Source organism: Opisthocomus hoazin, chromosome 6 (assembly GCF_030867145.1).
Source record: "Opisthocomus hoazin isolate bOpiHoa1 chromosome 6, bOpiHoa1.hap1, whole genome shotgun sequence".
Taxonomy (NCBI): domain Eukaryota; kingdom Metazoa; phylum Chordata; class Aves; order Opisthocomiformes; family Opisthocomidae; genus Opisthocomus; species Opisthocomus hoazin.
Window position 1 is genome coordinate 71,110,977 of NC_134419.1, and position 23,133 is coordinate 71,134,109.

Here is a 23,133-nt window from a genome sequence, read left to right on the forward strand (position 1 = left end):
CAGAAAAAAAATAAAAAAAAAAAAAAAAGCTACGTGTTATTTGACTTGTAATATAATCTTTAGTAACATCCTGCAAAGGTGATGTTGCTGTGCTTATCAGGCCTGCAAAGTATCGGCTGCAAGGAGGAAAAGGATCCAAACGCAACAGGCAGCACAGCGCCAGCCCTGTCAGAACACCGAGGTACTTGCACAGTCCAAAAAATACACAGTCCTGGCAAAAATTAACTCCGCAGAACGCACCTTGAGACGTGAAGTCCCCACCACAGCAGGATTAGGGAGCAGGGGCTGTTAGCGTGGACACACCTGCTGGGGCCCAGCCAGACCTGGCCAGTTTGACAGTAACAAGGCCAAATGGGGCCGGGGAGGAATCTATTTGTCTAGCACCAAGCTCCCCGCTCCAGCGTGCCAGCTTCGTAAGGAGGATAGCAGCTACAAGGAGAGCCACATTCCCTCTCAACAGGTAAAATTCACCGCAGACTTACTCCGTGCTACACCAGTCTCCACCTCCTCCTGAGGAGACTCTTGCACGCTAGCAGGAGCAGAGATGGTGGTGGAGCACTCACATGCGTCCGAGTGTCCCACACCCGGGGAACCACAGCCCACCTGCTCCCTCCTCAGCTGGCGAGGAGCCCCAAAGTTCAAGAAGTTCCCACGAGTCCCCACGGCACCGCAGACCTGAGCCGCTCTCGGTGGCAACGGCCGAGCACAGAATCACAGAATGTTCAGGGTCAGAAGGGACCTCTGTGGGTCAACTGGTCCAACCCCCCTGCCGAAGCAGGGTCACCTACAGCAAGCTGCACAGGACCTTGTCCAGGCGGGTCTTGAATATCTCCAGAGAAGGAGACTCCACAACCTCCCTGGGCAGCCTGTTCCAGTGCTCCGTCACCCTCAGAGGGAAGAAGTTCTTCCTCATGTTCAGATGGAACTTCCTCTGCTTCAGTTTGTGCCCATTGCCCCTTGTCCTGTCGCTGGGCACCACTGAAAAGAGTCTGGCCCCATCCTCCTGACACCCACCCTTCAGATATTTATAAGCATATACTAGGTCCCCTCGCAGCCTTCTCTTCTCCAGGCTGAACAAGCCCAGCTCCCTCAGCCTCTCCTCGTAGCAGAGATGCTCCAGTCCCCTCACCATCCTCGTAGCCCTCCGCTGGACTCTCTCCAGTAGCTCCTCATCTTTCTTGAAGTGGGGAGCCCAGAACTGGACACAGTACAGCATCGCCCGCGAAGCACCGGAGCCATCGGGGAGGCTGCTCACCTGCCCTCCCCCCAGCCACCAACCCCCCCCCACCCCGAGCACAGGGCACTCCATGTCGTGCATGGGAAGCTTGGGGGGGGACCATGAGGGGGGGAAGGACGGGGAAGGCGACGCCAGCCGAACCCAACAGAACCAGACGCTGCCCTTCAGCAGCAAAAAAAGGTGCGGACCTGCAGATGGGGCGAAACGAGCTCCTCTCCCCCCCCCTCCCCGGGGCAGGCACGGGGGGGCTTCGCATCCCCGCCCGGCCCCACTCGCGGGGCCCCCTCCAACCTCACCACCGGAGCCGGCCCCCAGCCCGCCGCCGCGCTTTCCCACGCGTGGGGACAGCAGGTCTACCCCCCTCCCCCCGCAAAGACCCTTCCCCACCGACGCCGTCCCCGCTGTCCCGCCGGCGGACAGGGGCTGCCGCGGGGCACGGACACGCGTGGGTCCCCGCCTCACCTTTGTATTTATCCATGGGGGCTGCCGCGGGGGGGTCCGCGGGGCTCCGGGACCCGGCGCTGCCGCCGCCCCGCTCCGCTCCCGCGGGCTCTGGCTCCGGCAGCTGCGGATCCCGCGGCCGGCCCGGGCCGCCCCGCCCCGCCCGCCCCGCCCCGGAGCCGCGGAGCCGGCCGGGATCGGGGACCGGGGCCGGGAGGGAGCTCGGGGAGCGGGGAGAGGAGGGCTGGAGGAGGAGGGGGGGTGCCCGGGGTGCCGGGCTGGGGCCGCGGGGGGCCTCCGGGGGCCCCTCGCCGCTCCCCAGCGCGGTGCCCGGGGCGGGGTGCCGTGCCCGCTCCCCACGTCGCGGACGGTGTTTGCTCAGCGGGGCTTGGCCGTCCCAGGATGGTCCCGGTGGCTCCCGGTTGGAAGACCCCCGTGCTGGAGCCCGCCGGCGACCCCACCGCCAGCCGGCAAAGCCGGGGTCTCCTTCCACCTTCCCGGGGTCGTAGCCCCCCGGCAGCGAGTTTGTGCTCCCCCTTTCCAGAGCTTTCCAGCTCCCCGTCCAGGAGCTGCCTCCGGGGCAGAGCGGAGCTCACGGGGAGATGTCCCCGGCCTCGGGTGCCAGGGACGCGTTTCTGGCCTGGCTTCCACCACCGCAGGCAGAGCCGCCGTGCCCAGAGCGCACAAATGATAACGAACGTGGGCAGCCGGGCCAACCTCAGCACCAGGCACTGGTGGTGACCTGTCCCGAGGCCGGTGCTTCAGAGACGCTGCAGGAATTCAGTGTTTGTAAGGGGACCTTATAAATATCTTATCTTATAAATATCTCAAGGGTGGGTGTCAGGAGGATGGGGCCAGACTCTTTTCAGTGGTGCTCAGTGACAGGACAAGGGGCAACGGGCACAAACTGAAGCAGAGGAAGTTCCGTCTGAAGAACTTCTTCCCTCTGAGGGTGATGGAGCACTGGCACAGGCTGCCCAGAGAGGTTGTGGAGTCTCCTTCTCTGGAGATATTCAAGACCCACCTGGACAAGGTCCTGTGCAGCCTGCTGTAGGTGACCCTGCTTTGGCAGGGGTGTTGGACCAGATGACCCACAGAGGTCCCTTCCAACCCGCACCATTCTGTGATTCTGTGATTCTGTATCGATAATGGAAACATTGAAAGTTACGACAGACAAGGTACACAAGGATTGCAGAGGACGTTTTCTCTCAAGAATGAAGTTAAGCCATACCTGCCTCTCACAAGGTCTTTCTGGCGAGAGGAGAGGCTAGGGGTCTGACCTGGATGGGAGCTCCGCGGTTCCTCGGGAAAGAGGCACAGCCATTACTCGGAAAACCAACGGCTCTCCTTGGGAGCTGGAAAATAAGGAAACAGAAGTCAGTGCTGCATCACGCAGCAGCACCACGTCCCCTGGCTCTCTGTGTGAGGATCTGGTCCTCCTTCCACTGAAGGACGAGGGTCGCACCAAGGTCTCGTTGTTCTGAGGTTAATCCTCATCCCACTGCCTCGACCCCCATGGGACTCACAGGCTCTGGTGTCTGGGCAAGAGAGAGCTTGGGCCTGGCTTATGGTTTGCAGCGGGGACAGGAAGGTGGTGGTGTGGCCTGCAGTGGAGATGAACCCTTCCTTGCAGAGAGCTGCAGGGCAGGTGGGTGCATTCCCCAAACCACACAGCCCCTTGCACACCGATTCTGCTCCCAGAACATCTGGGCGTCTGCTGGGACCAGAGAGGGACTTTTGCCGCACGGAAACTTTCCGTACAAGAGCGAGTTTAGATAAAGAGCTATTGCCGCTCCAGGAGGCTGAAGCTGGAGCACGCCTCGTCTGTCGCCAGCACGTAACCACCACGCAGACAGACAGGCAGGCCAGCTGCCTGAACCATCGGGTCCGGCAAGCAGAGAGCAGTCCTCGGTGACCAGGGGAAAAACAGGTGAAACAAATAGCTCTGTCATCTGGGAATACTCCTCTTGGAGCTCTTTCCAGCTACTTCTTGGCTCTAGTTTTCAAAATCTAGCAGGGTAGGTCCTGATCTTGCAAACTTTTGAAGTGTGCCTGTATGTCGAAGCAGGTGAGCGGTCATTCTGAGCTCAGCAATGCTAATTAAGGATAATACCAGTTAAACAAACTAATTAAAGATGCTTTGCCGGAACGAGACGTCAGATACCTGTGATTCCTGTCTTCAGGCCCCAGAACCTTTACATCCCAGGCTTGTCTCTTCCTTCCCCTCCCAAGCCCTGATGTGGATGCTGGGGAATCCCAGGACTGCTCCTCAGGCCGGTGGCGATTGCTGGGCAAGTGACAATGGGACGACTACTCATCCCAGAGGAATACAAGCTCTTCCTGTTTGTCCCCTTCCTCTTGCAGTAGGAATCACCTAAACTACTTTGGGATGCTCTTTGTCAAACAGGCCGTCGTGTTCTGGGGTTTGATGGCACTGGAAGATGCTCGGCGCCTGCCCGGTGTGAGGAGCTAACATTGCCAGCGCTGGTGCTGAGGTCTCGGCGCCTGCCGCTGTGCTCACCTGGAGCAAATACTCCTGTGCTGGTTTTCCCGGTGGAGCTTCCCGGAGCCGCTAAAATAACAGCCATCTACCTGCGTACCCACGTATTCCTTGCTTTTTTCCTGCTTATTGTTAGTGATGATTATTATCAGTGATGACCCGGGTGTGACAAGCCTCGAGGGCCAAGCTCATGCCGTGCAAGTCTTTTGCCGTGAGGCTGACATCCCACCCTTCCGTGCAGAGGACCATGCTGCGGGTTACATGTTTTTATGTTTCTTTCCCTGCGTATTCATGCTGCATTAATAGACGGTCTGGCCGCTACTGAGACTATCACCTTTGGCTAGAGCTCTCAAGCACCACGCTGTGGCTTCCAACCGCTGTAATTCTGCTTCTCCGGCCTCACATTTAGGCACTTCTTCTTGCTGTGAAACAGAAGGAATCGGGTGTAAATTCAGAAGCCTAAACAAACTCTAAACAATCATAATGATTTGCTAAATGCCTTGCGCAGAAGCATGATCCTGATCCTCTTTTTTATCCACAGGCAATGCTAAGTGCTTTTTTTTTCCTTCCCAAATATTGACACTGAGCAGGTGTACGTTGCTTCGTTAACATTATTGCTGCTACACTTACCATTCGGCATCAGCAAAGTCTTTAATGTCTAATATTTGTCTAAAGCTTTGCTGTGTCTTTCTTCTCTTTGGTTGCATTTGACTTGCTCTTTCCCCGGTTAAAGAATGAGTCAAAGTCTGGTAGAAGTTACTGACCTCTCTGCTGTGAAAGCTGGAGGGTGTCCTACCATGAGAGCTTGTGTGCAGGTGCCCTCCATGACTTCAGAGAAGTTATGCTTGATGGAGACTCTCGGGAAGAATCACACCTGACCTGAATGGTGCCGAGCTGCTCCCCGGGTATTTTCTCCCAGATGTTGTTCATCCCAGTTGCAGCAGTCCATAGTGGTCAGGCGTTCACCTTTCTTCAGGGAAGATATTCCAGCTGGCAGAACAAAAGGGAGAAATGTCTCCACACAGTAAGGGCATCTGTCTTTCCACAGGGCTTTTCTTTCCCTCTTCCCCAGGAGCTTATCACAGCTGCGAAAACAGCTCGTTCAGGAGCCTACTCAGAAAGACCAAGCCCAGTCAGAGTAAAATGAACTTGGTCGTGTTCACTCCCTGGTGAGGAGCCACGTCAAACACTCCACATGTGCAGGCACCTGGAGGACAGATGGAGACAGAAGATGGCTCGGCAGACGAGGGTTAGCAGTGAGACATGCTCAGATCAACGGCAGTGCACCGGTGTCCTCTCTCCTTCCACACAGCATCTCAGGTACCTGTTTAAATAAGGGTGTAACTTGTCTGTGGACAGTTGTGGTCAAGAAGGCATAAAACACTTTCAGAGCAGTTGACATGAGAGATCTGAGCAGAGGGGGGGGGTTTGTGACAGATCCGTGCACAGAGCAGATGCTGGAAGGAGTTCAGTGGTTTATAGAGCTCCACCAATGTCTCTTACTCCTGATCGGCCGAATCCTGCCTGTCTTGCAGAATTTCCGATTCGGGTGGTGAAAGGGACAGTTGGTGTTGGGAAATTGAACCGAGGCCTCCGTTTATTCCCCGGGGAGGTTTAAATAACTGGATTCTGCTAACTGTCCTGATTCACATGCTCGAAGATTGCATCCCGTGCCAAAACTCTGAGCCACCCAGGCCCTGGGAACACGAGTTTGTGAGAGGAGCTGTGATAAATGACATTGCCACGTGGCTTCCTGCAGAAACACATTAAGGATCCTGGGCAACCCACTCAGGGGTGTGAGGAGCAATGAAACATCTTTCCCCAGAAATAACCTTCATGGATGCTTTATAGTAGACCAGACTAGTTCCTCGGAAGGCACTGGGAGCCTGTCAGGGCTCCGTCAGTGAAGAAAGGGCCAGAAGAAGCAGAGAGGCAGACGGGTCACTCTCTGGGATAGCATGATTGTTGCAAGCAAAGCTGCTCGGTGGAAGAGGAGTGAGTACCGTGCTGGGGAACAGGACGTGAACCTTTTACCTTACAAGATTTGCAAGCATCCTGCCCATGGGTGACCCTCTTGACGTCTTCGTGCTTCCCTGTGAAGCACTTCATGGTTCTGGCCATAAAAGATGATCAAATTCTCCCCCAGCTTAAAGTGGCCTTAGGCTGGTGTTGCTCCACTGCCTTCTGTCCAGCCGTTTCTGACTTTCACTGATGAGAGGCAAGACAATCAGACCTAACACAAACAAACCCAGAGCTGTTCAGCTGCTCAGCTACACAAAAGCTTCGTTGCTGACACATTCCAGCAATGTTTTGGATTCTCTCACACATTAACTGTTTCAAAAGAGTGTGGCTGGGAAGAGGGTGGCTGTAGGGAGGGATTTCCCATCAAGGACAGCAGGACCAGATGTCTTTTTGATGAGCTTCTCTTGGCTTCCCATTCTTTGACATTTCCTTTCCAGTTGTTGAGTCCAAAGTGCTTCTAGACCGAATGACAGGGAGCTCTAATAGCATGAAGTGTTTTCCTTCCCTCAACGGACAGAATACCTTCTTCTGGCCAAAGTCTGAGACGTGCTGACAGGACAGTGTGCTCAACAGCCAGGGCATTTGCTCCTCCTGGACCTGTTTCTTCCTTATACTTATTTTCCACTCCAGATCCTCCCCTCCCTCCAGAGAAGCCCCTCAGCTTTCCTTTGACAGTGTTCAATACCAGCTAAAGAAGTAAAAGCGTTCTTTGTTCCCCTCCTCTCCAAACTCCGCTGGAGATGCTCACACCAGCAGACTTCATCGGTGATCGGTGCACCCTATTCCAGCACGTAACACTCACCAGCACCACAGGACATGGCTGTCGGCTTCCTAAGAGGTTCTGATACAGATTTCTTATACATAATTAGCCATGGTCCTAGTTTTTGAGGCAATGGGGTAGGAAATCATGGCTATCAGCTGAGCCAATATTAGAAACTTCATCCACGCTTACGGATTTTACCAGTAAACCGATATTGAGCAAGATCTCTCCTAAACTGGTGCAAAAAACCCTGTGTGGAGTAGCAAGCTGTCAATGGAGCACTTGCCTTGACAGAGCTGAACTCTTGGCACCTTTCAGCACCACTAAAACTTACCCAGGCGAGAGGAAAAACTTGTTTTACCAAAATATGGGAAAACATTAATTTTTATGTCTTCCTACATTTTCACTGGGATTTTTTTAAGCCTCCTCCTCCATCATCGCCACAAACTGTGGTCTGATGTCAACTGTGAGCTCACAGAAGGCTATTTATTCTGGCATTTCCCCCAAAAGTAGGTTTTTTCAGTCCGCAGCTTTTTCTTTCGGCCTCAACCACTTCTACTCGGCCAAAGTCAATAAGTGGAGCACGCTTCTGAGGTCAGCGCTGCTCAAGTGGGAAAGGGAAAAGAAGGAGAACCTGCGGTCCGTACGGGAGAGCACCAGCGCGCTGCAGATTGTTCCAGAGGTGGCTAAGTGCTACGGAGGAGCCCAGGTTTCCTTCCCAGCCCCCACGTCTGCTGTTAATGTTAGATCTCAGAGTCTGTCACACTACCTGCCAAAGTGGAAGGAACTACCAGGTAACAGATCTCACCCCTCTCAGTCAGATCTCCCACTTTTTTCTTGTTCCTGTGAAAAAAGACTGAATTAAGAGTCAAGAAGTCCACCTCAGTAAACACCAAAAAATGCAGTTTCCCTTTTCCCACGTAGACCAGTGGAGCTGAGCTTCTCCTGCCTTCCCGACCATCATTAAGTATTCTGTTTAAATAGGCCAGCTTCATGCCATCTATAATGAAGTTATAGTGTATTGCTCTGTTATGAATGATGAAGCTGTTGTGTCCTACGGGGAGAAAAATCGCTGTAATCCAACTTTCCTTTTGAAAAGGCCTAATGTATCCACATGAGATCTTCTGGCAGAGACAACTGAGAGAATATAAATAGAAGCTTAAAAGAAGAAGGAGGGGAAGGGGAAAATAACTCCAACAGGGCTGAGTAGCTGAAATTCACAAGTTTAATAGGAAGATGGATGACTGAAGAGCCTGTTCTGTGACACAATTAGGACTTTATGTAGGCCTTTTTCAATTATTTGTAGCTGACAAAATATCACACAAAGGCTGTTTCACACTGCAGGCCAGGTGCCCAGAAATGGTTTTTTTGGAGGGGGGAGCAACTGGAAGAGTCGCCCAGGGGATGGGACACTCGGGTCACCACCAGCTAAGCTAGGCAACGGTGTGTGCCACCTCACGAACCAGTGGCAGGAGCAAAGAGTGTCCTGCACTGTCTGAAGGCCCCAGACATCCAAGCCATCACCTGCCCATCCCCAGCGAGCGCAGAGCTCCAGCCCCAACAGACAGTGTGGGCTGGGGGGTGACTACAGAAGTGCATACGGTCCATCTCGGACCACACCTTCCGGTCCTCCCCACAGACGGACACAGTCAGGTGACACGTGGGTTCCTGCTACAGGATGAGGTTTCTGCTGATGGGTAGTTGTCAGTACTGAAGTTGTATCAAGAGATCTTGTTCAGGAACTTGTTCAGTGCAGGCTCTGACCCGTCCGCGCTTCTCACTGGCCACCCACCAAATACTAGAGCTGTTGTGGCACTTTGTTCTCAGCACAAAGGTACCACAGCTCAGCCGCCAAGGAAGGTTGCTGGAACAACCTGCCTGTGTCCGCACACAGTGCTCACAGCTTCAGCTCCATCCACGCTGCAGCGCAAGGTGGTGACACGGGGCAGAGGAGCGGCTGTGAGCTGGTGAGAACTCATCGCTTTCGTACCTCCCATGAGACCTCTTGCCAAACCTTCAGATTTTAAGTGTCTAATTCGTTTTGGTTTACTCCATTCCACAGTGAGCTAATCTGACTAAGAACATTTTAATTCAGGCTGACCGTGCCCAGAGGAGGGGCTGATTAGTAAATTCAGTTTAGTTAATTTGGGGTGAACTTTCCTGGGTGTCCCCATGAGGACAAGATGATGTGAGGAAAGGCTGAGGGAGCTGGGCTTGTTCAGCCTGGAGAAGAGAAGGCTGCGAGGGGACCTAGTATATGCTTATAAATATCTGAAGGGTGGGTGTCAGGAGGATGGGGCCAGACTCTTTTCAGTGGTGCCCAGCGACAGGACAAGGGGCAATGGGCACAAACTGAAGCAGAGGAAGTTCCGTCTGAACATGAGGAGGAACTTCTTCCCTCTGAGGGTGACGGAGCACTGGAACAGGCTGCCCAGGGAGGTTGTGGAGTCTCCTTCTCTGGAGATATTCAAGACCCGCCTGGACAAGGTCCTGTGCGGCCTGCTGTAGGTGACCCTGCTTCAGCAGGGGGGTTGGACTGGGTGACCCACAGAGGTTCCTTCCAACCCCTACCATTCTGTGATTCTGTGACCTGTCGAGGGGTTAATTCTGCTTTGGTGGAACTGCGGTGAGGCGAGGCCAAGCCTGTGGGAGCAGACACAGGCTGCTAGGAGTCTGCCAGGCAGAGATAAAACAGGTTAATGGGCATGCCTGTCCACATGCAACCGTCTGATTGAGGAAAGAAAGATGAGATAAGGGGAGCAGGGTTTGTGGAGAAAGAGGAGCCACAGGAATGTCCCCCCTTGAGGGAGGCAGCTCCAGCGGCAAGAGCAGAATGGCAGCAGCAGCAACAGGCAAGGATCCTTTGGGCACCACTAGCCCTTCCTAGGGCAAGATTGCCTCTAGGGAGATGTTTTCCTGACTCCAGTCTTCAATGAACAGTTTACAAGTCCCTCCGCAGACCCAGGTGCCTCAGCAGCGTGGTCACCATGGGGAGGGCGCATGGGGCAGAGCCCTGCCCGTGCCCAGAGCAGTGGCGGCTCAGGGCACTCTTCCGTCATCGCCTCCATGGGGCCTCCCCGGCCCTCTGAGGGCTCAGGAAGGGCCTGGGCTGCCTGGCAGGACAGCAGCCATGACTTCAGCTGACGTGCCTACGGGCTTGCACCGCTAGAGGTGTTCCCAAGTTATTTAAAAGCATGCTGCCACAGCACGGTAATGGCTTCCCTCAGCCCTTCCCCGATGTCAGCACCAGCGACAGGCTGGCCGCACAGCGAGGCCGGCGGGCTTGCTGATACAACAAATGGCTGCTGGTTTTTTCCTCTCAGGATCAGTTTCTCGGCGAGCTTTCCCCCCATCAGATGGGTGGTCTGCCTGCCCTGGTCGTAACTCCACTGTCGTTCGAGCGGGCGGAACGCGGGAAAATTCTCCGGAGGGTCGTCCGCTGGCATCACTCCCGAGGGAGAAGGAGCACAAACGCACTTTTCAGGAAGCCGAACAATTAGTTAGTTACGGAAAACCCAGACCTCGAGTGCCAAGAGTTCGGAGCAGCGTTGGAGCATTGAAGCGGTGCGCTCGGGGCTGCCTGAGCACCGTGGCAGACTGTTCAGATGACCCCATATTTACTGGCCTCAGCAGAAGTTTATTTTCAATTACTCGCTGTTTTTTCAAAAACCTGGCCAGTAAGAGGATTAAAGCTTTTTTTTTTCTGAAGTGGGGCAGGTAGAGCGAACAGCAGAAGCCAAAACATAGGAAGAAAATACACACTTTTAAATGATTCAAAATATCAAACACTAGCTTTCCTCCTCCCACAATATCTGTGCTCTTAAATGCATCATTGCAGGGGGAATTATTCATGTAGCCACATCAACAAATCTTACTTAAGTCTTTTATATTGCAGTCCTCATTCATCTAGCTGGGACTCTTCTGTAAACGATAATTAGGGTAAGAGCTAACCGAGATACCACAGAGTTTGCTCCTGGCAGTCATTTAACATCCAGCATGGTATCAAGGCTGTAAAGTAGGCATTTCTCAGCAGCAGCTCATTCATCGTAAAACCTGTTTCGATTATTAGCTTGTCTCCTGTTTCACGGCAAACACTTAGGTTCACATGAAGACCTCAAAGCATTCATCAATGAATTCCTTGAACGGACTCAGCTGCATTTTGTTTTCGCCGCAGCACCGAGCCTCAGCCCAGAAGCGGCAGCCAAGGGGGAGCACCCCATTTCCCTCCGGCAGCCTCGCTGGGCTGGTCCTGAAAAGAGGGTTGGTTCTACGATCGACTCCCCTCTCCGACAGCTGGTGCCATGTGGGCTGGGATAGCCCAGATAACAGGAACCAGGTAGTGGATCCACTCCCAGGCGTGATGTGGAGACCCCCAGCAGCAGAGCCAGCCTCCACGTTGGCCACCTCCTGCCAGGCCTGGCTTGCCTTGTGATGTTTCTTCATCGGGCTGCCCAGGGACGCGCTGTTAATTTATACCCAGCCCCTTACTCTTGCCAGCTGTGAAGACTGGGAATTCCACTCAGAAGGGCTCTGTTCTGTGGGCACTGCCCGCTCCAGACTGACATCCAGACTACGTTGGCCCAGTTTTAGCAAAGCCATCCTAACACCTACCAAGGCACAAGTGCCTCGCAGAGGCTCTCTCCTGTCTTGGGCTCTGCACACTGACCTAGCGCAGACTGTGTGGGTCTCAGAGCTTTCTCCTTGAACCCAACACCCGTACAATTATACCCTTCTTCACTGATTACTTAGGAATAGAATGTGCGATGGTGCTGCTGGAACTGAGGGAACCAGAGGAGGGCCACCACCTGCCCTCTCTGCCATGGACGTGAGCCTGTGATTTCATGGCAGACGGCACGCAATACCCCAACCACTTCAGCGTGTTCTGCTCGAACTTCTTGAGACTCCGTTGTCCGCTTGTGCCCACCCCATTTTTCATGCCAGCACAACCGCTTTGTGAGGCCACTGCTTGAATCAAGGCAGGGAACCGACTCCGTTTGAAAAGAAAAACACCCCAACCCTATCCCACAAAATAAAAAGTAAAAAATGTTTTTTTAAGCGGGATCAGTTCCCGAATGTCACTGAGAGCGACCCCACAAGCAGACACGCTGCCATATCTGATGGCAGGAGAAAGCTGTGGGGGCGTGGGAACACCTTCAGCTCGCTGAGCGGCTGCCCAGTGCTTTGTCTTATGAAATCACAGCCCGAGGAGAGGCTGCGCCGGCCGTCTTCCTGCTCCCCCTCTCTTCCTTTCCCCCCGAACCCTTGGGCCCCCATCACTACCACGACTACCTCCAGCCCGGGCTGTAGGTTTTAATCTGCAGTGTGTACATAAGAGAGAGCTGGAAGCAGCGGCTGTCTGCGACCCACCCGACCTTTGGACGCGCAGCAAACTTCCTGCTCCAGGGCTGCCGGCTCTTTAATCTCCCAGTCCTTCAAAAATAAAAGTGAGCCTATGTGAAAAAATGCTTTGTAATGGGAACTCCTGGAACAGCTTCTCCCTCTCGCCCTCTGACTGAGCCATAGAAAACAGTAAATATCTCTCCCAAGAGTCCTTTTTTACAATAGAAAAATGGCAGGGAAAACTGAAGTTCCATTTCCCAGCCTCGGACTCAGCAGCAGACAGACACAAAAACTACAGAAAAATAAAACAGCAAGGGGAAGAAACCCACTCTTGTTCATTCAGAGTTTGGGGAGATTTTTGGTGGGGAACAAGCTGCTTCTGTCAGTAGGGCAAGTCACGCTTGGGAACGGGGTTTCTCCTTCTGCGGGAGGAAATGGTCTTGGGCTATATACTTGACAGCAAATTAGCATTGACATTTGACTTGTTTTGATCTGAGCTATTTACAGTGGTATTATCTGTGTATTTTTGACATGCTGTGAAGATTCCCATTGCCAGATGCCTTGCTGTGGCTGTAGGATGCAGTGCATTCCACAGTCATTACTCAGGGGTCATAAACCTCACATTATTTGTGGGGAGGAGGGGAGCAGGGAAAAATCGTTGAACAATTAAAAAAAAGGAAAAAGAAACCCTGGACTTAGATTTCACTGGGCTTGGGTATTTAATTGGAGGGAAATTAAAAATGTGCTTAGGCTGGCTGGCACTGTCACACCGTGGAGCTGATGGCTGGAGTGGATCCTTGTGCGTTTGCTCTACACCTAGGAGAGCATTCACGGCGATAACATTCCCAGCTGCTCTGGGCTGGGGAAGGCTGCAGCGGAGCAACTGCTCCGTTACGCTGCTGGGCCAAGGATCCCCGGCTGGGGGACTGCAGCTGAGCACCTCCAGAGCCTGGGTTGGCAGGATATGTCCCAGGGCCGGCACCGCAAGGTGACTGCTGCTGCCGGGAAGGAGCTGAGCCTCAGGCAGCACATTCCCAGGAGAAAATGGGACCGATTCGGAAGGGAGACTGGTTTTCAGTTGTCTGTGGTTGGGAAACTTTCAGGAAAATTTCCAGGGCCAAATCATAGACCTACACTTGTGGATTTTAAGCAGCTGCTCCATGCACAGACTTTCCTTACTCTCTACCAGTGTGGAGATGCCCAGGGAGGCTAACAGGAGACAGATGCCCAGGGAGCACCTGACATGGAAGTGCCTGGGGTCTGCAGGCTGGCAGGAGGGGAACGGGGGCCTGACCTGCAGAGCAGTGGGGTAACATCCCCCTGATGTCTCGTCGTCGAGGCAAAGGGGAAATAAAGAGCGCAAAACTTTTGAAGCAAGTTCTCTTAGACTCTCTTTGCCTTTCAGAGGAACAGGCAGCCATTTAAAAATGTCCCTGTGTCTTCCTAGCTCTCCTCCGGCTCAGGTTTGTCCAGCACTTCCCACCATGTGTTACCAGATCAGCTTTGCTCCCAAGAGGTTATGGTTTCCTAAAAAACCTGAAGTTTCTCAGTCCCGGTCCTAAAAAGGAGAGGATGGAAGATGGGTTATGATGTCCTAGTTCATAGCTGGCCTGACAGCTCTGAGGGCCACGAAGCGGCTGGGCAGGAAATGCCGATAAACATGGAAGAAAGAGAAATGAAGGATACTGGAACATGTGCACGATCTGCTGAAGTCCATAGGCCCACACGCCTGCTGAAAATTAGCCAGTTAAATATTCAAAGCAGGGGTCATCTCCGCTCTGTACTTGCAAATCATCCAGTTCAGGATTAGGGCTTTTCCAGCCAGGCACTGCAGCAAAGTAGATTGGGTTTAAATACTCTGCTGAAGTGGGGCTTCTGTCCCTCACCATGCCTTACTTCCAGCAGTTGCAGTGGATGAATCTCATCTTCTGATTTTGATTTTTGTCCCACCTACAGCAAAAATACAACCTCTGGAGTTAAGCCATCCAAAGCGAGGAAGCATCTAACTGCCACCAGGTAGCTTTGGTGGATTTATCCACAGAAAAGTTTCTCTTGTTCCAGCACAAACGCAACAAAAATCTAGGCATGGCCCGGGAAGCCAAGGGGACAAATTGGAGCTCTGCTAAAGGCTACCTTCACCGTGCTGTGGAATTCCCCACCTCCTGCTCTCCAAGCAGGAACCTGAGCCCCCACCCCACCTGAGGCTCAGTCCCTAGACATACCCAACACAGCCCACTGAAGCCAAACCCTGGGGGAGCCTCTGCCTTTGTTGGGAGAGAGAAGCCTGTGTCGAGTATCAAGGTAGGGCAAAGGCAGGGCTGAGTCTCAGAGGGCTGAGGAGAGGAGGAGAAGATGGGGAGCGCGTTGCCTGCAGGGCTTTCTGTGGGCTCAGGGACGCCGTGCAGGACGCGTGCTGCATCGCTCCCGCCCCTGAACAGAGGGCTGCAGCTCGGATGATCAACTGCCTGAGGCAGGATTCTTTCCCACCCGCTTTGAGGGTTTTTTAGGATTGATCCTCAGTGGCTTCACTTCAAAGAGAAGCCCCACCACGCCCCCCTCCCCACAAGCCCAGAGGCCGATCCTTATGAGGCTCCAGCTCTGGTTGCTCCAAGTCCCGTAGCTGCAGGAGGCTCCAGTTAACCCAGTGAAGGTGTCTGGCAGGTCACCTAGCGAGCTGTGTATGAGCGGCTGCTTTTCCAGGGGACGCCTCCATGCATAAACGAGTGAAGTGCCTTGACATGTCTGTCTTCTGAGGCCCTGACAGGAACTGCTACGGATTCCTCTGAGGTGCAGCGTGCTTAACGGTGCTCCATCTACGGTCTGCTGGCGACTCGGCACATTCATAGGTGTTTTATAGCCCTGTGTGCTCGAATGGCATCGTCCCCTACCTTCCACATCCAGACCAAAGCTGAGCAGGTTTAAACTCCAGGTAATTAAGCAAACGTTTAAATACTAAGACACATAGATATCTTTTCAAGTCGGGGACTAAAATTTTAGCTGAACTTGCAAGGATAAAGAGAGGAAACCATTTAGCCTGTGAAGCTGATGTAACCTCATGACCTAGTTGACCTCGCTGATATCTCAGGTCCTTTCCAACCACAAACTGACCACACAAAAGTCACGCTCCTGTGTGGTTTGTGTGAGTATCTGCTTCTAGTGACTTAGTTACAGGAAGCCTTGTGTCCATTTTCCAACCTTCTGTGACAATTTCACTGAATCTGTGCAACTGTTCATCGGTCTTGCTCTGGTCACCCCTGCCTCACCTCTCTTTCTTGAGAGCACATGCCGTTCTGTAAGAAGACTTTGATATAACTCTGCAAGATGGAAAAAAAACCCCAAATAAACGAGGCAACATGAATCCAGCGATTAAGAATAAAGCTCCAAACTTTATTCATTGACTTGAGTACAACAGTGATGCAGATTACAGTGGCACAGGAGTGCAACGTGTGCTGTTTGCGGTATGACAGTGGAAACACTAATTGTACAGAACAGCAACCCAGCTTAACTTTTCATTATGCATACAAGCAGACTTCGTGTACAGACAAGACACTGATTCACTCACAGAGACCCAGAAAGAGAGCTGTCTCACAGACGAATGGCAAGCACAGGGACACCTCCCCGGAACGCTGGTCTGTAATGTGTGGAGGGAGGAGAAAAGAAAAATGAAATAATAAAAAATCCTATTGCCTCCTACTGCCAAAATCTACTGATTTAAAGAAAAATATACCTGTGAAAAATTAGTTTCAGTTTCCAAAGCTTAAAAAAAGCCCCCAGTTGTAAGGCCCTCTTACAGGAAGAGCTGTCAGCCACGACGGGGCCGCACCGCTTGGGTGGACCTGACCTGCTGCCGGCACAGCGCGCGCTGCTGCGGGCGCAGGCAGCCGCCGCAGACCCCCCGGCCCAGCCAGCCGAGGAAGAGCCCCCTCCACAGCGTGCGGCCATCGGCGAGAGGCTCCACTGACTGCAGTGGTTTTGCATCTCGGGGGGCGGGGGGGAAGTGCATTCTGAAGGTGTTCAGTGACTGAAGCCCAGGCAAGCGTCCAGTGGGAGCTATCAAAGCGCCTAAGGGAGCTAGAGACTCCGCCTGGTAAGGCACCGCTGGAATTCCCAAGGCTGCTTCTGCTCCTCCAAATGCTTCGTTTCTGAATGCCTAGGAGTGAGGTTCTGTGGGCCTCACTTTTGCAGCTCCTGGGAGCAACACTTGTCCTAACTGTGGCGATCCTGGCAAAACAGGTGACTGTTTGCCTTCGCTCATCTCTTGTTACCTCAAAGGAAAGCCCACAATGCACATGGAAGTATTCCCTCTCCACATAGACAAGCGTTTTTTTAGCAAATCATTAGCAGAAATCTATTTCCCTGTTAGAAGCCCTCTGGGCAACAAATAATTTATTTTGCATACAGGCAAAAAACATTAATGGCCAATTACATTCCCACTTCCTGTACTGATGCCTACATTAAAATTAATAATACTTCCTCTCTCCCTGCCAAATGCGGGCATCGCATAGCTCCCGCCAGCAGAGCTGTCTCACTAAAAACTCTCTGTCTTTGCATTGTGATAGAATTTATTTTTTTTCTTTCTTATCTTATTAAGCACAAAAAAAGGTGGGTGGGAGGAATCACAAGGCAAAACTCACCAGCCGGAGCAGTCCTGCAACCCACAGCGATAAGGGCGTTTCTGCATTGAAAGGGAAAGGCGCATCGTGCTGCTATCACAGTGCTCAGGAGCCCTCTCTGGCTCTTCAGGACGTAGCAACGGGGTACAAACACACCGCATACTGTGCGTCCACCCTGACTACCCTGCTGGACTCTCACAGGTATGCTGACAGGGGCAAGAAGTTTGGCAGGGCATGAACTGGACCATGACCTGGGGCTAAATGAACAGGAAGGGGGCTGTGGAGTTAAGCCCGAAGTGTCTCTGACGTGGACAGATGACTGGCATTTCAGGACAGATTAGCTGATTTTCCTGTTTCCTGCACACATTCTATGGCATGATCACTATCATTGACTGGTATTTTTCACTGCCATAGGTAAATTCCAGGATGTGGACATCCTTCTCCACAAATACATTCCGAAGGAAAGCAATGAATCATGGCGTGGGAGAAAGGCCAGTTTCCATTAGCCTACACTCCGGGGCTATGGCCCAAATATACCAAGATCTCCTCCTAAGTCAGGACGAGCCAAGACAAGTCATTCCAACATGAGTTTAGAGGATGTTCATATTTTTACCATTTTGGGAGTTAATTTTTCTGTCACTTGTTGTAAGAGCTTCATACCATCAATTTCAGTGTAGATGTTCACAATCTGTGGGCTCTGAACCAGACTTCCCCAGAGTCTGAAACAGGTACCACAGGCTCATACCTTTCTGCTAAACACCACGTGGGCCAACCCTGGCGAAATCAAGCTTTATGCCAGCCCTCCTCCTTCCCAAAACTTAACCCTTCTTCATCCATCAATGTTACCTGTCCAGGAGGAGCACGGCTTGCAGAAAGGGATTTAACGTCAAATCATAGAATCATAGGTTGGAAAAGACCTCTAAGATCATCAAGTCCAACCACCCACCCAAAAACACCATGTCTAATTTCAGGGCAACTTTGACCAAAGAGACTCCTGACGACCTCCCCTGAAGAGCAGGACATCTGAACTACATGGCTGAGAAAGGATTCCCAAATCGCAACAGGGAGAGGGCAGTGAGCGCTTCGGTGCTAGGCCCACAGACTCAGGACTACAGGACTTTGTAAGCAGAGATGACACCTGTCTCAACAGAAGTAAAAGCACTACTGGAGCCGCAGAGCTACCTTGTCCCACGTACAGCTGCTAAGAAACTCACTGTTTTCCTAGTCCAACCCCTCACAGCACACTGCAGCTATGTCCACAACGCATCACAAACCATATTTAATGAAAGGCTACTAACCAAACTGAAAACAAGTATGTTTCTGAGATGCCACTAAAACCTGTCTTAAATGACATCAGCATAAGATGATAACAAACAATTAAAGAAAAAAAAAAAAAGAAATTCTGTGAGCAAACTTGACAAGAACATACTCTTCCAGTTGTACAGAAAGTTTATCAGGTTTGGGGTAGGACACTGGCAGAGTGGAGATGCTACATTCAGCTTTCTGAACTGAGGCCACAATAGGTCACATTGCTTCACTGAGAAATAGTGGACAGTGTAGTGATTTCCAGATCTGCTCTTCAAGTTGGCTTAATTCTACTGTCTTCAGAAACGATGAACAACATATTTGTTTCAACTTCTGACTGTCAGCAGGCTAGAGCTTACACTCAGTTAAGGCACGGGTATAGCGGGTACGGCCAGCTGTTCCCACCGTAATGCAGAGCAGTGTTCTGCTTGTTCATATGGAAATCAGAAGACCAATATCTGGAGAGGGCACACAACCCAGTCAGTCAGACCTCTGGATTCCCTGTTAACACGACGACTGCTGCACAGGGTACCACCCTCCCACCTAAGCACCGCCAGGGACGGGTGCTGCAGATGTTCACATACGCCCGAGAAGGCCTTTTAAAACCATATTATCTGTGGCTAACCTGGCATTTCCATGGTGGGGAAAACTGCCCCTGCCTTTGCACACTCGGTGTATCACAGAACCAGGTATCCACAAGCCCCACAGACACAAGCATATATGCAAGCAACAACCTTCCTAACTTAATGACCGCTATCTATTCAACCCTATGCACTATTTGGAAATTCCAGGTTAATTACTCACACAGAATCTCAACTTCTCAGCTCCGCATGGGGAGTGTATGTGCTACATGTGCACCTGTGTTTGAGAACCTGCACGTGCACATAATCCCATTTTGCACACGTGTGGTTATTTTGCAATGCCATCCTAAATATGTGTTTTGACAGGTCTTTGCTCTTACATCACTCCTAAAGCAGAAAAGGGGAAAAAACACGACAAAAGCAATCAGGTTTCAGTCCTCTTGGCAATAACATTTTTCTGCACGTCACGGAGTTTGATGGGACTTTATCAGAAGCTCAAACGCTTTGCAGGAGATAGAAAGTAAGTACGTACTTGAGGCATATTCATGGAATCATAGAATGGCTTGGGTTGGAAGGGACCTTTAAAGATCAGCTAGTCCAACTCCTGACACGTCTCAAGGGAATATTGAAGAGGGGAATTACAAAGAACTGCCCAAGAAAATGCTACTCGTTGATTGATACCAGGAAAATGATTCATTGCTTACAAAGAAAATTCTCCCTGGGGCTACATTTCCATTTTCATTAGGTAGCAAGGCCAGAAGAAACAACGGAAAACGTTGCAGTGACAGTCGCGGACAGCCCACTGCAGCAAACACACAGACAGAGCCTGCGGCTGGCTGCGGCGTGGTTTGTATGGGCAGGGGATCTCTTGGGGTGTGTCTGCACGTGGGTGGTTGGGAGAGTTAAGGGGAATTAACTACAGGCATGAAATTCCAGCTCAGAAAACCCTTCATGTTCTCAATCACAAATAAAGCAGTATTAAGCCTAGTGCAGAGGGCTGTGAACTGACTGACTCCGCTCCACAACAGCGAGATGTGAACCAGCAGTGGCCCAAAAATCCAGTTAGAGATTAATTGCTTCTGCAGCATCTAAGCTGGCTTCTCTTCATTCCTTCCCAAGCTGCAACTGCAGATTTAAATTCTCAGTTGATGAGGCAGATACAAATTACCCTGTCATTCTCCACAGGCTAGAAGGCTGGGTTTTTTTTTTTTAAAACATTTTTTTTTTTTTTAAAGGTTGGAGAGGAGAGAAAACAACCTGGCTTAGTCATTTCTGAAATGACTGGGTAGTGTATTCACATATGCTGTGAGAAGTTCAATAGTCATCTAGAGATGGGGACAGAAAAATGCAGACTGGCAGCGCACATCCTTGAGAGAACAAGTCTTCGGATCTAAAAGGTTTAGGGTCAAGGTGACTTGGGCTAAAAGACCCATAATGCCTACTGTGTTTGAGACGCAGCAGCACAGTATGACCGATAGGATGTGGGCTGCCAAAACTTGGAGAATTTTAGTACTTTAAATGCATTAAAACTCCAATGTACACCTTACAGGTGACACACACTGAATTTCTCAGACTGCAGCATTCACAAAGCCTGTAAAACACGGCTGTTCTTTCATTGTATGGATTTGGTTTCAGCAGTCACTCAAAAATGCATCTCAAACCGTACTTCTCAGTGTTCCTCTAAAACCCTTTCAGATGCTTCTTCTGAAAAATGAAGTAAAACGTGTGGAACTGATCCTTGCTGCAATCTCAGGGAGGTCTGGAGAGCTCGCTCACAATGATGGCGTGTGTCACAGTGTTCACCGAGGACTTCTGTGCTGCGGGGCTGTGATGCCACATCTGCATCCCAACGTATCCTGCAGCTCATCCTGTAGGCTGACCACTCCCTTAGCTCTAACGACATGGAGCGGGTGCTGGCCCCCTGCATCTGTCTCTCATATACTGAATCTTCAACTCAGACTTTATCACAGGAAGCACAGTGATCTGTTGCAACAGGACCTCCTAAACCAGCAAAGAGGAGGCAGGATTTGGGCTGCCCTGCACATTTCGTGGTGAAATGCCATTTGGTGAGATAGAGAACTCAACACAGTGACACTGAATCTCACAACTCCACGGGACTGTTTCCCCTTCCTGACTTCCAGATTTTAACACCAATGTCTCACATAACAGAAAATACAAAGGTTCTGATGTCTCCAGTGCCAAAAGTTTCTGCATTAAAAACAAAACCTTGATATTCTTTGACTGACACAGAACCTAAATGACCCTCTCCTGTACCAGGAGACGGGTGAATTAGTGCAGTACGCATTGGCAGTTAAGCACCAAGGAAGAGAAGAAGCTGACCTGGCAGCCACAATGCATTCATTCAGTTACTTTGGTGCTCATGTCCTCCTCTGTACAGGACTTGCTCAGAAGCAGTTAAGGTATATACAGGCAGTTTTTTAAGCTGCAGCATATTGGAAGAAGACTGAAAGCAATAAGGAGTTCAATGCAGCTCAGAAACTGTCTTGCATGATTACTCTGTCTTCACAAACCAAGTCAGGCACAAAGGGAAATAAAAATAACCAAGGCTGGAGCTTTGAAGCTTCGAGAGAGGGGAAGAAAAAAAAAAAGCCCGTGCCCTCTTTTCCAAGCACAAGTGAAAAACTACCTTGACTAAAAAGAGTGCTTGGCCCCATGCACTGTGCCGTATTGACAACAGCAACTGCAATTTAATCAAAAAGCCTCTATTGGCAGAGCATGGCACCTTGATGGTACCTTTTAATTCATAAACATTCCTCCCATAGCGGGACGAATTTGCATGTTGGCTTGCAGAGAACCATCTTCCCTGCTGATGTAAAATGCTACGACTCCCCTGCAGCCTGCTGAGCTGTACTAGTAACTACGAGCAGGGAGTCTGTCCCAAAATCTCTGGGTACGAACCAGGGCACACTTAAAAGAGCTTTTTCTCACTTTGTCACTCCCACCCGCATCCACCCATCCCCTGGACTAAATTACAAGAAAACTGACTCTTCTCCATCATTCCCATTACTTAAGTGATCTTAAATTATTCAGATGACTGGTTAAGCTCCAGCCTTATTACTTCACGCAGAAAGTGTGGAAGAGGGAAGACTGACAACAGACACAGCAATTCACTTCCTACACCCTAGCAAATATATACAAGTGCAAGGAGTCCACTTGCCAGAAATTCAACTGGTGCGTCCTGCAGGTGAGCAAAGCGCCCGCCCCTGCAGACTGCGTCACACGAAGAAGATGCCATTTCAAAAGAGTGCCAGTTATGGAACAGTTGTGTGAAAGACTTCATGTGACCACGTGGGTGTGTTACAAAGGGCTTCTCCTTCACTACCGAGCATCTATCTATCTTCCTCTCCATATATACACACAAATATACACATATGTGCACACACACACATAGATAGATGGATAGATATAAATACATGTGCGCACATGCGCAAACACGCATACATATATATATATATTTTATATATATATATTCTTTTCCAGTTCTTGGAGTGATTACAACTACTTTAGTCTACAAGGCATCCTAAGGGCACTTCCTGGCTTTAGCAATAAAGTCCGTCATATTGTGGAGAGAAGTAAAGGGAATATCATTGAGGGAGAAGAACAGAACAGTTTCCTGTCTTGTATAATATCATGGAACAGGTCGGCACCTCTGAAAACTATCATTGTTGTTTCTGAGCCCAGGTATTTTCTCCCTACGTTGCAGGAGGACAAATGTTCGTCTTGTTCAATTGCTGTGTACAGAGGTGCCACTATGCGATTTTCCATTTCTGGTGGGTAAGTAATTGCTTCCAAATAGTTTGGACTGTATAATACAATATGCTACGCATCATTTTCTGTTGGTTTGTTTAAAGGGAGATTAAAAGAGTTTTGCTTTTTTCTTCATGTCGTTGCGTCTCCAGAGAGGTAACTTGTCAAACTCCTGTATCGTCATGCCAAATATTTCTTGAAAAACTTCAGGTGCCAAGTGACGCTTTAAAAAAAAAAAAAAGAGAAAAAAAAAAAGGGGGAGAAAGGCAATGGTCAGTCAAAGCCAGAGACACAACAGGAGATAGGAGTGCCTTAAGGATTTCATATCGTGTAAGAACCATTGCAGGAAATAATAATGCTTTGGCAATACACGTATCCAAGTCCTCATGAACTCGTGTGCTCAACGAATCAATAGAATTTTGCAATTTGTTAAGTCTGAGAAGTTTACAATGGAAATCGGGGGAAATATTTCAGTTGCTGAATAAGCAAGAGACAGAAAAATGGTTTGTCTGAAGCCACCCAACAAGCAGTGACAGACCAGAGAACAAAACCGGGTCCCACACGTC

The 23,133-nt window shown here is 50.7% G+C and overlaps 2 protein-coding genes across 5 annotated transcripts in view; both read right to left on the bottom strand.

Moving 5' to 3' along the window:
* The window catches only part of AFAP1L2 (actin filament associated protein 1 like 2), a 71,867-nt gene extending 70,049 nt beyond the window's left edge, over positions 1 to 1,818 (bottom strand). For all 4 annotated transcript variants that reach the window (XM_075423798.1, XM_075423796.1, XM_075423795.1 and 1 more), the window contains exon 1: positions 1,700 to 1,818. In XM_075423798.1, the coding sequence (XP_075279913.1) occupies positions 1,700 to 1,715 (16 nt within the window). In that variant the 5' untranslated portion in view covers positions 1,716 to 1,818. The remainder of the gene's footprint in view (positions 1 to 1,699) is intronic.
* Positions 1,819 to 15,666: 13,848 nt separating this feature from the next.
* The window catches only part of ABLIM1 (actin binding LIM protein 1), a 213,833-nt gene continuing 206,366 nt past the window's right edge, over positions 15,667 to 23,133 (bottom strand). The window contains exon 22 of the mRNA XM_075423804.1: positions 15,667 to 22,790. Coding sequence (XP_075279919.1) covers positions 22,677 to 22,790 — 114 coding nt within the window. The 3' untranslated portion in view covers positions 15,667 to 22,676. The remainder of the gene's footprint in view (positions 22,791 to 23,133) is intronic.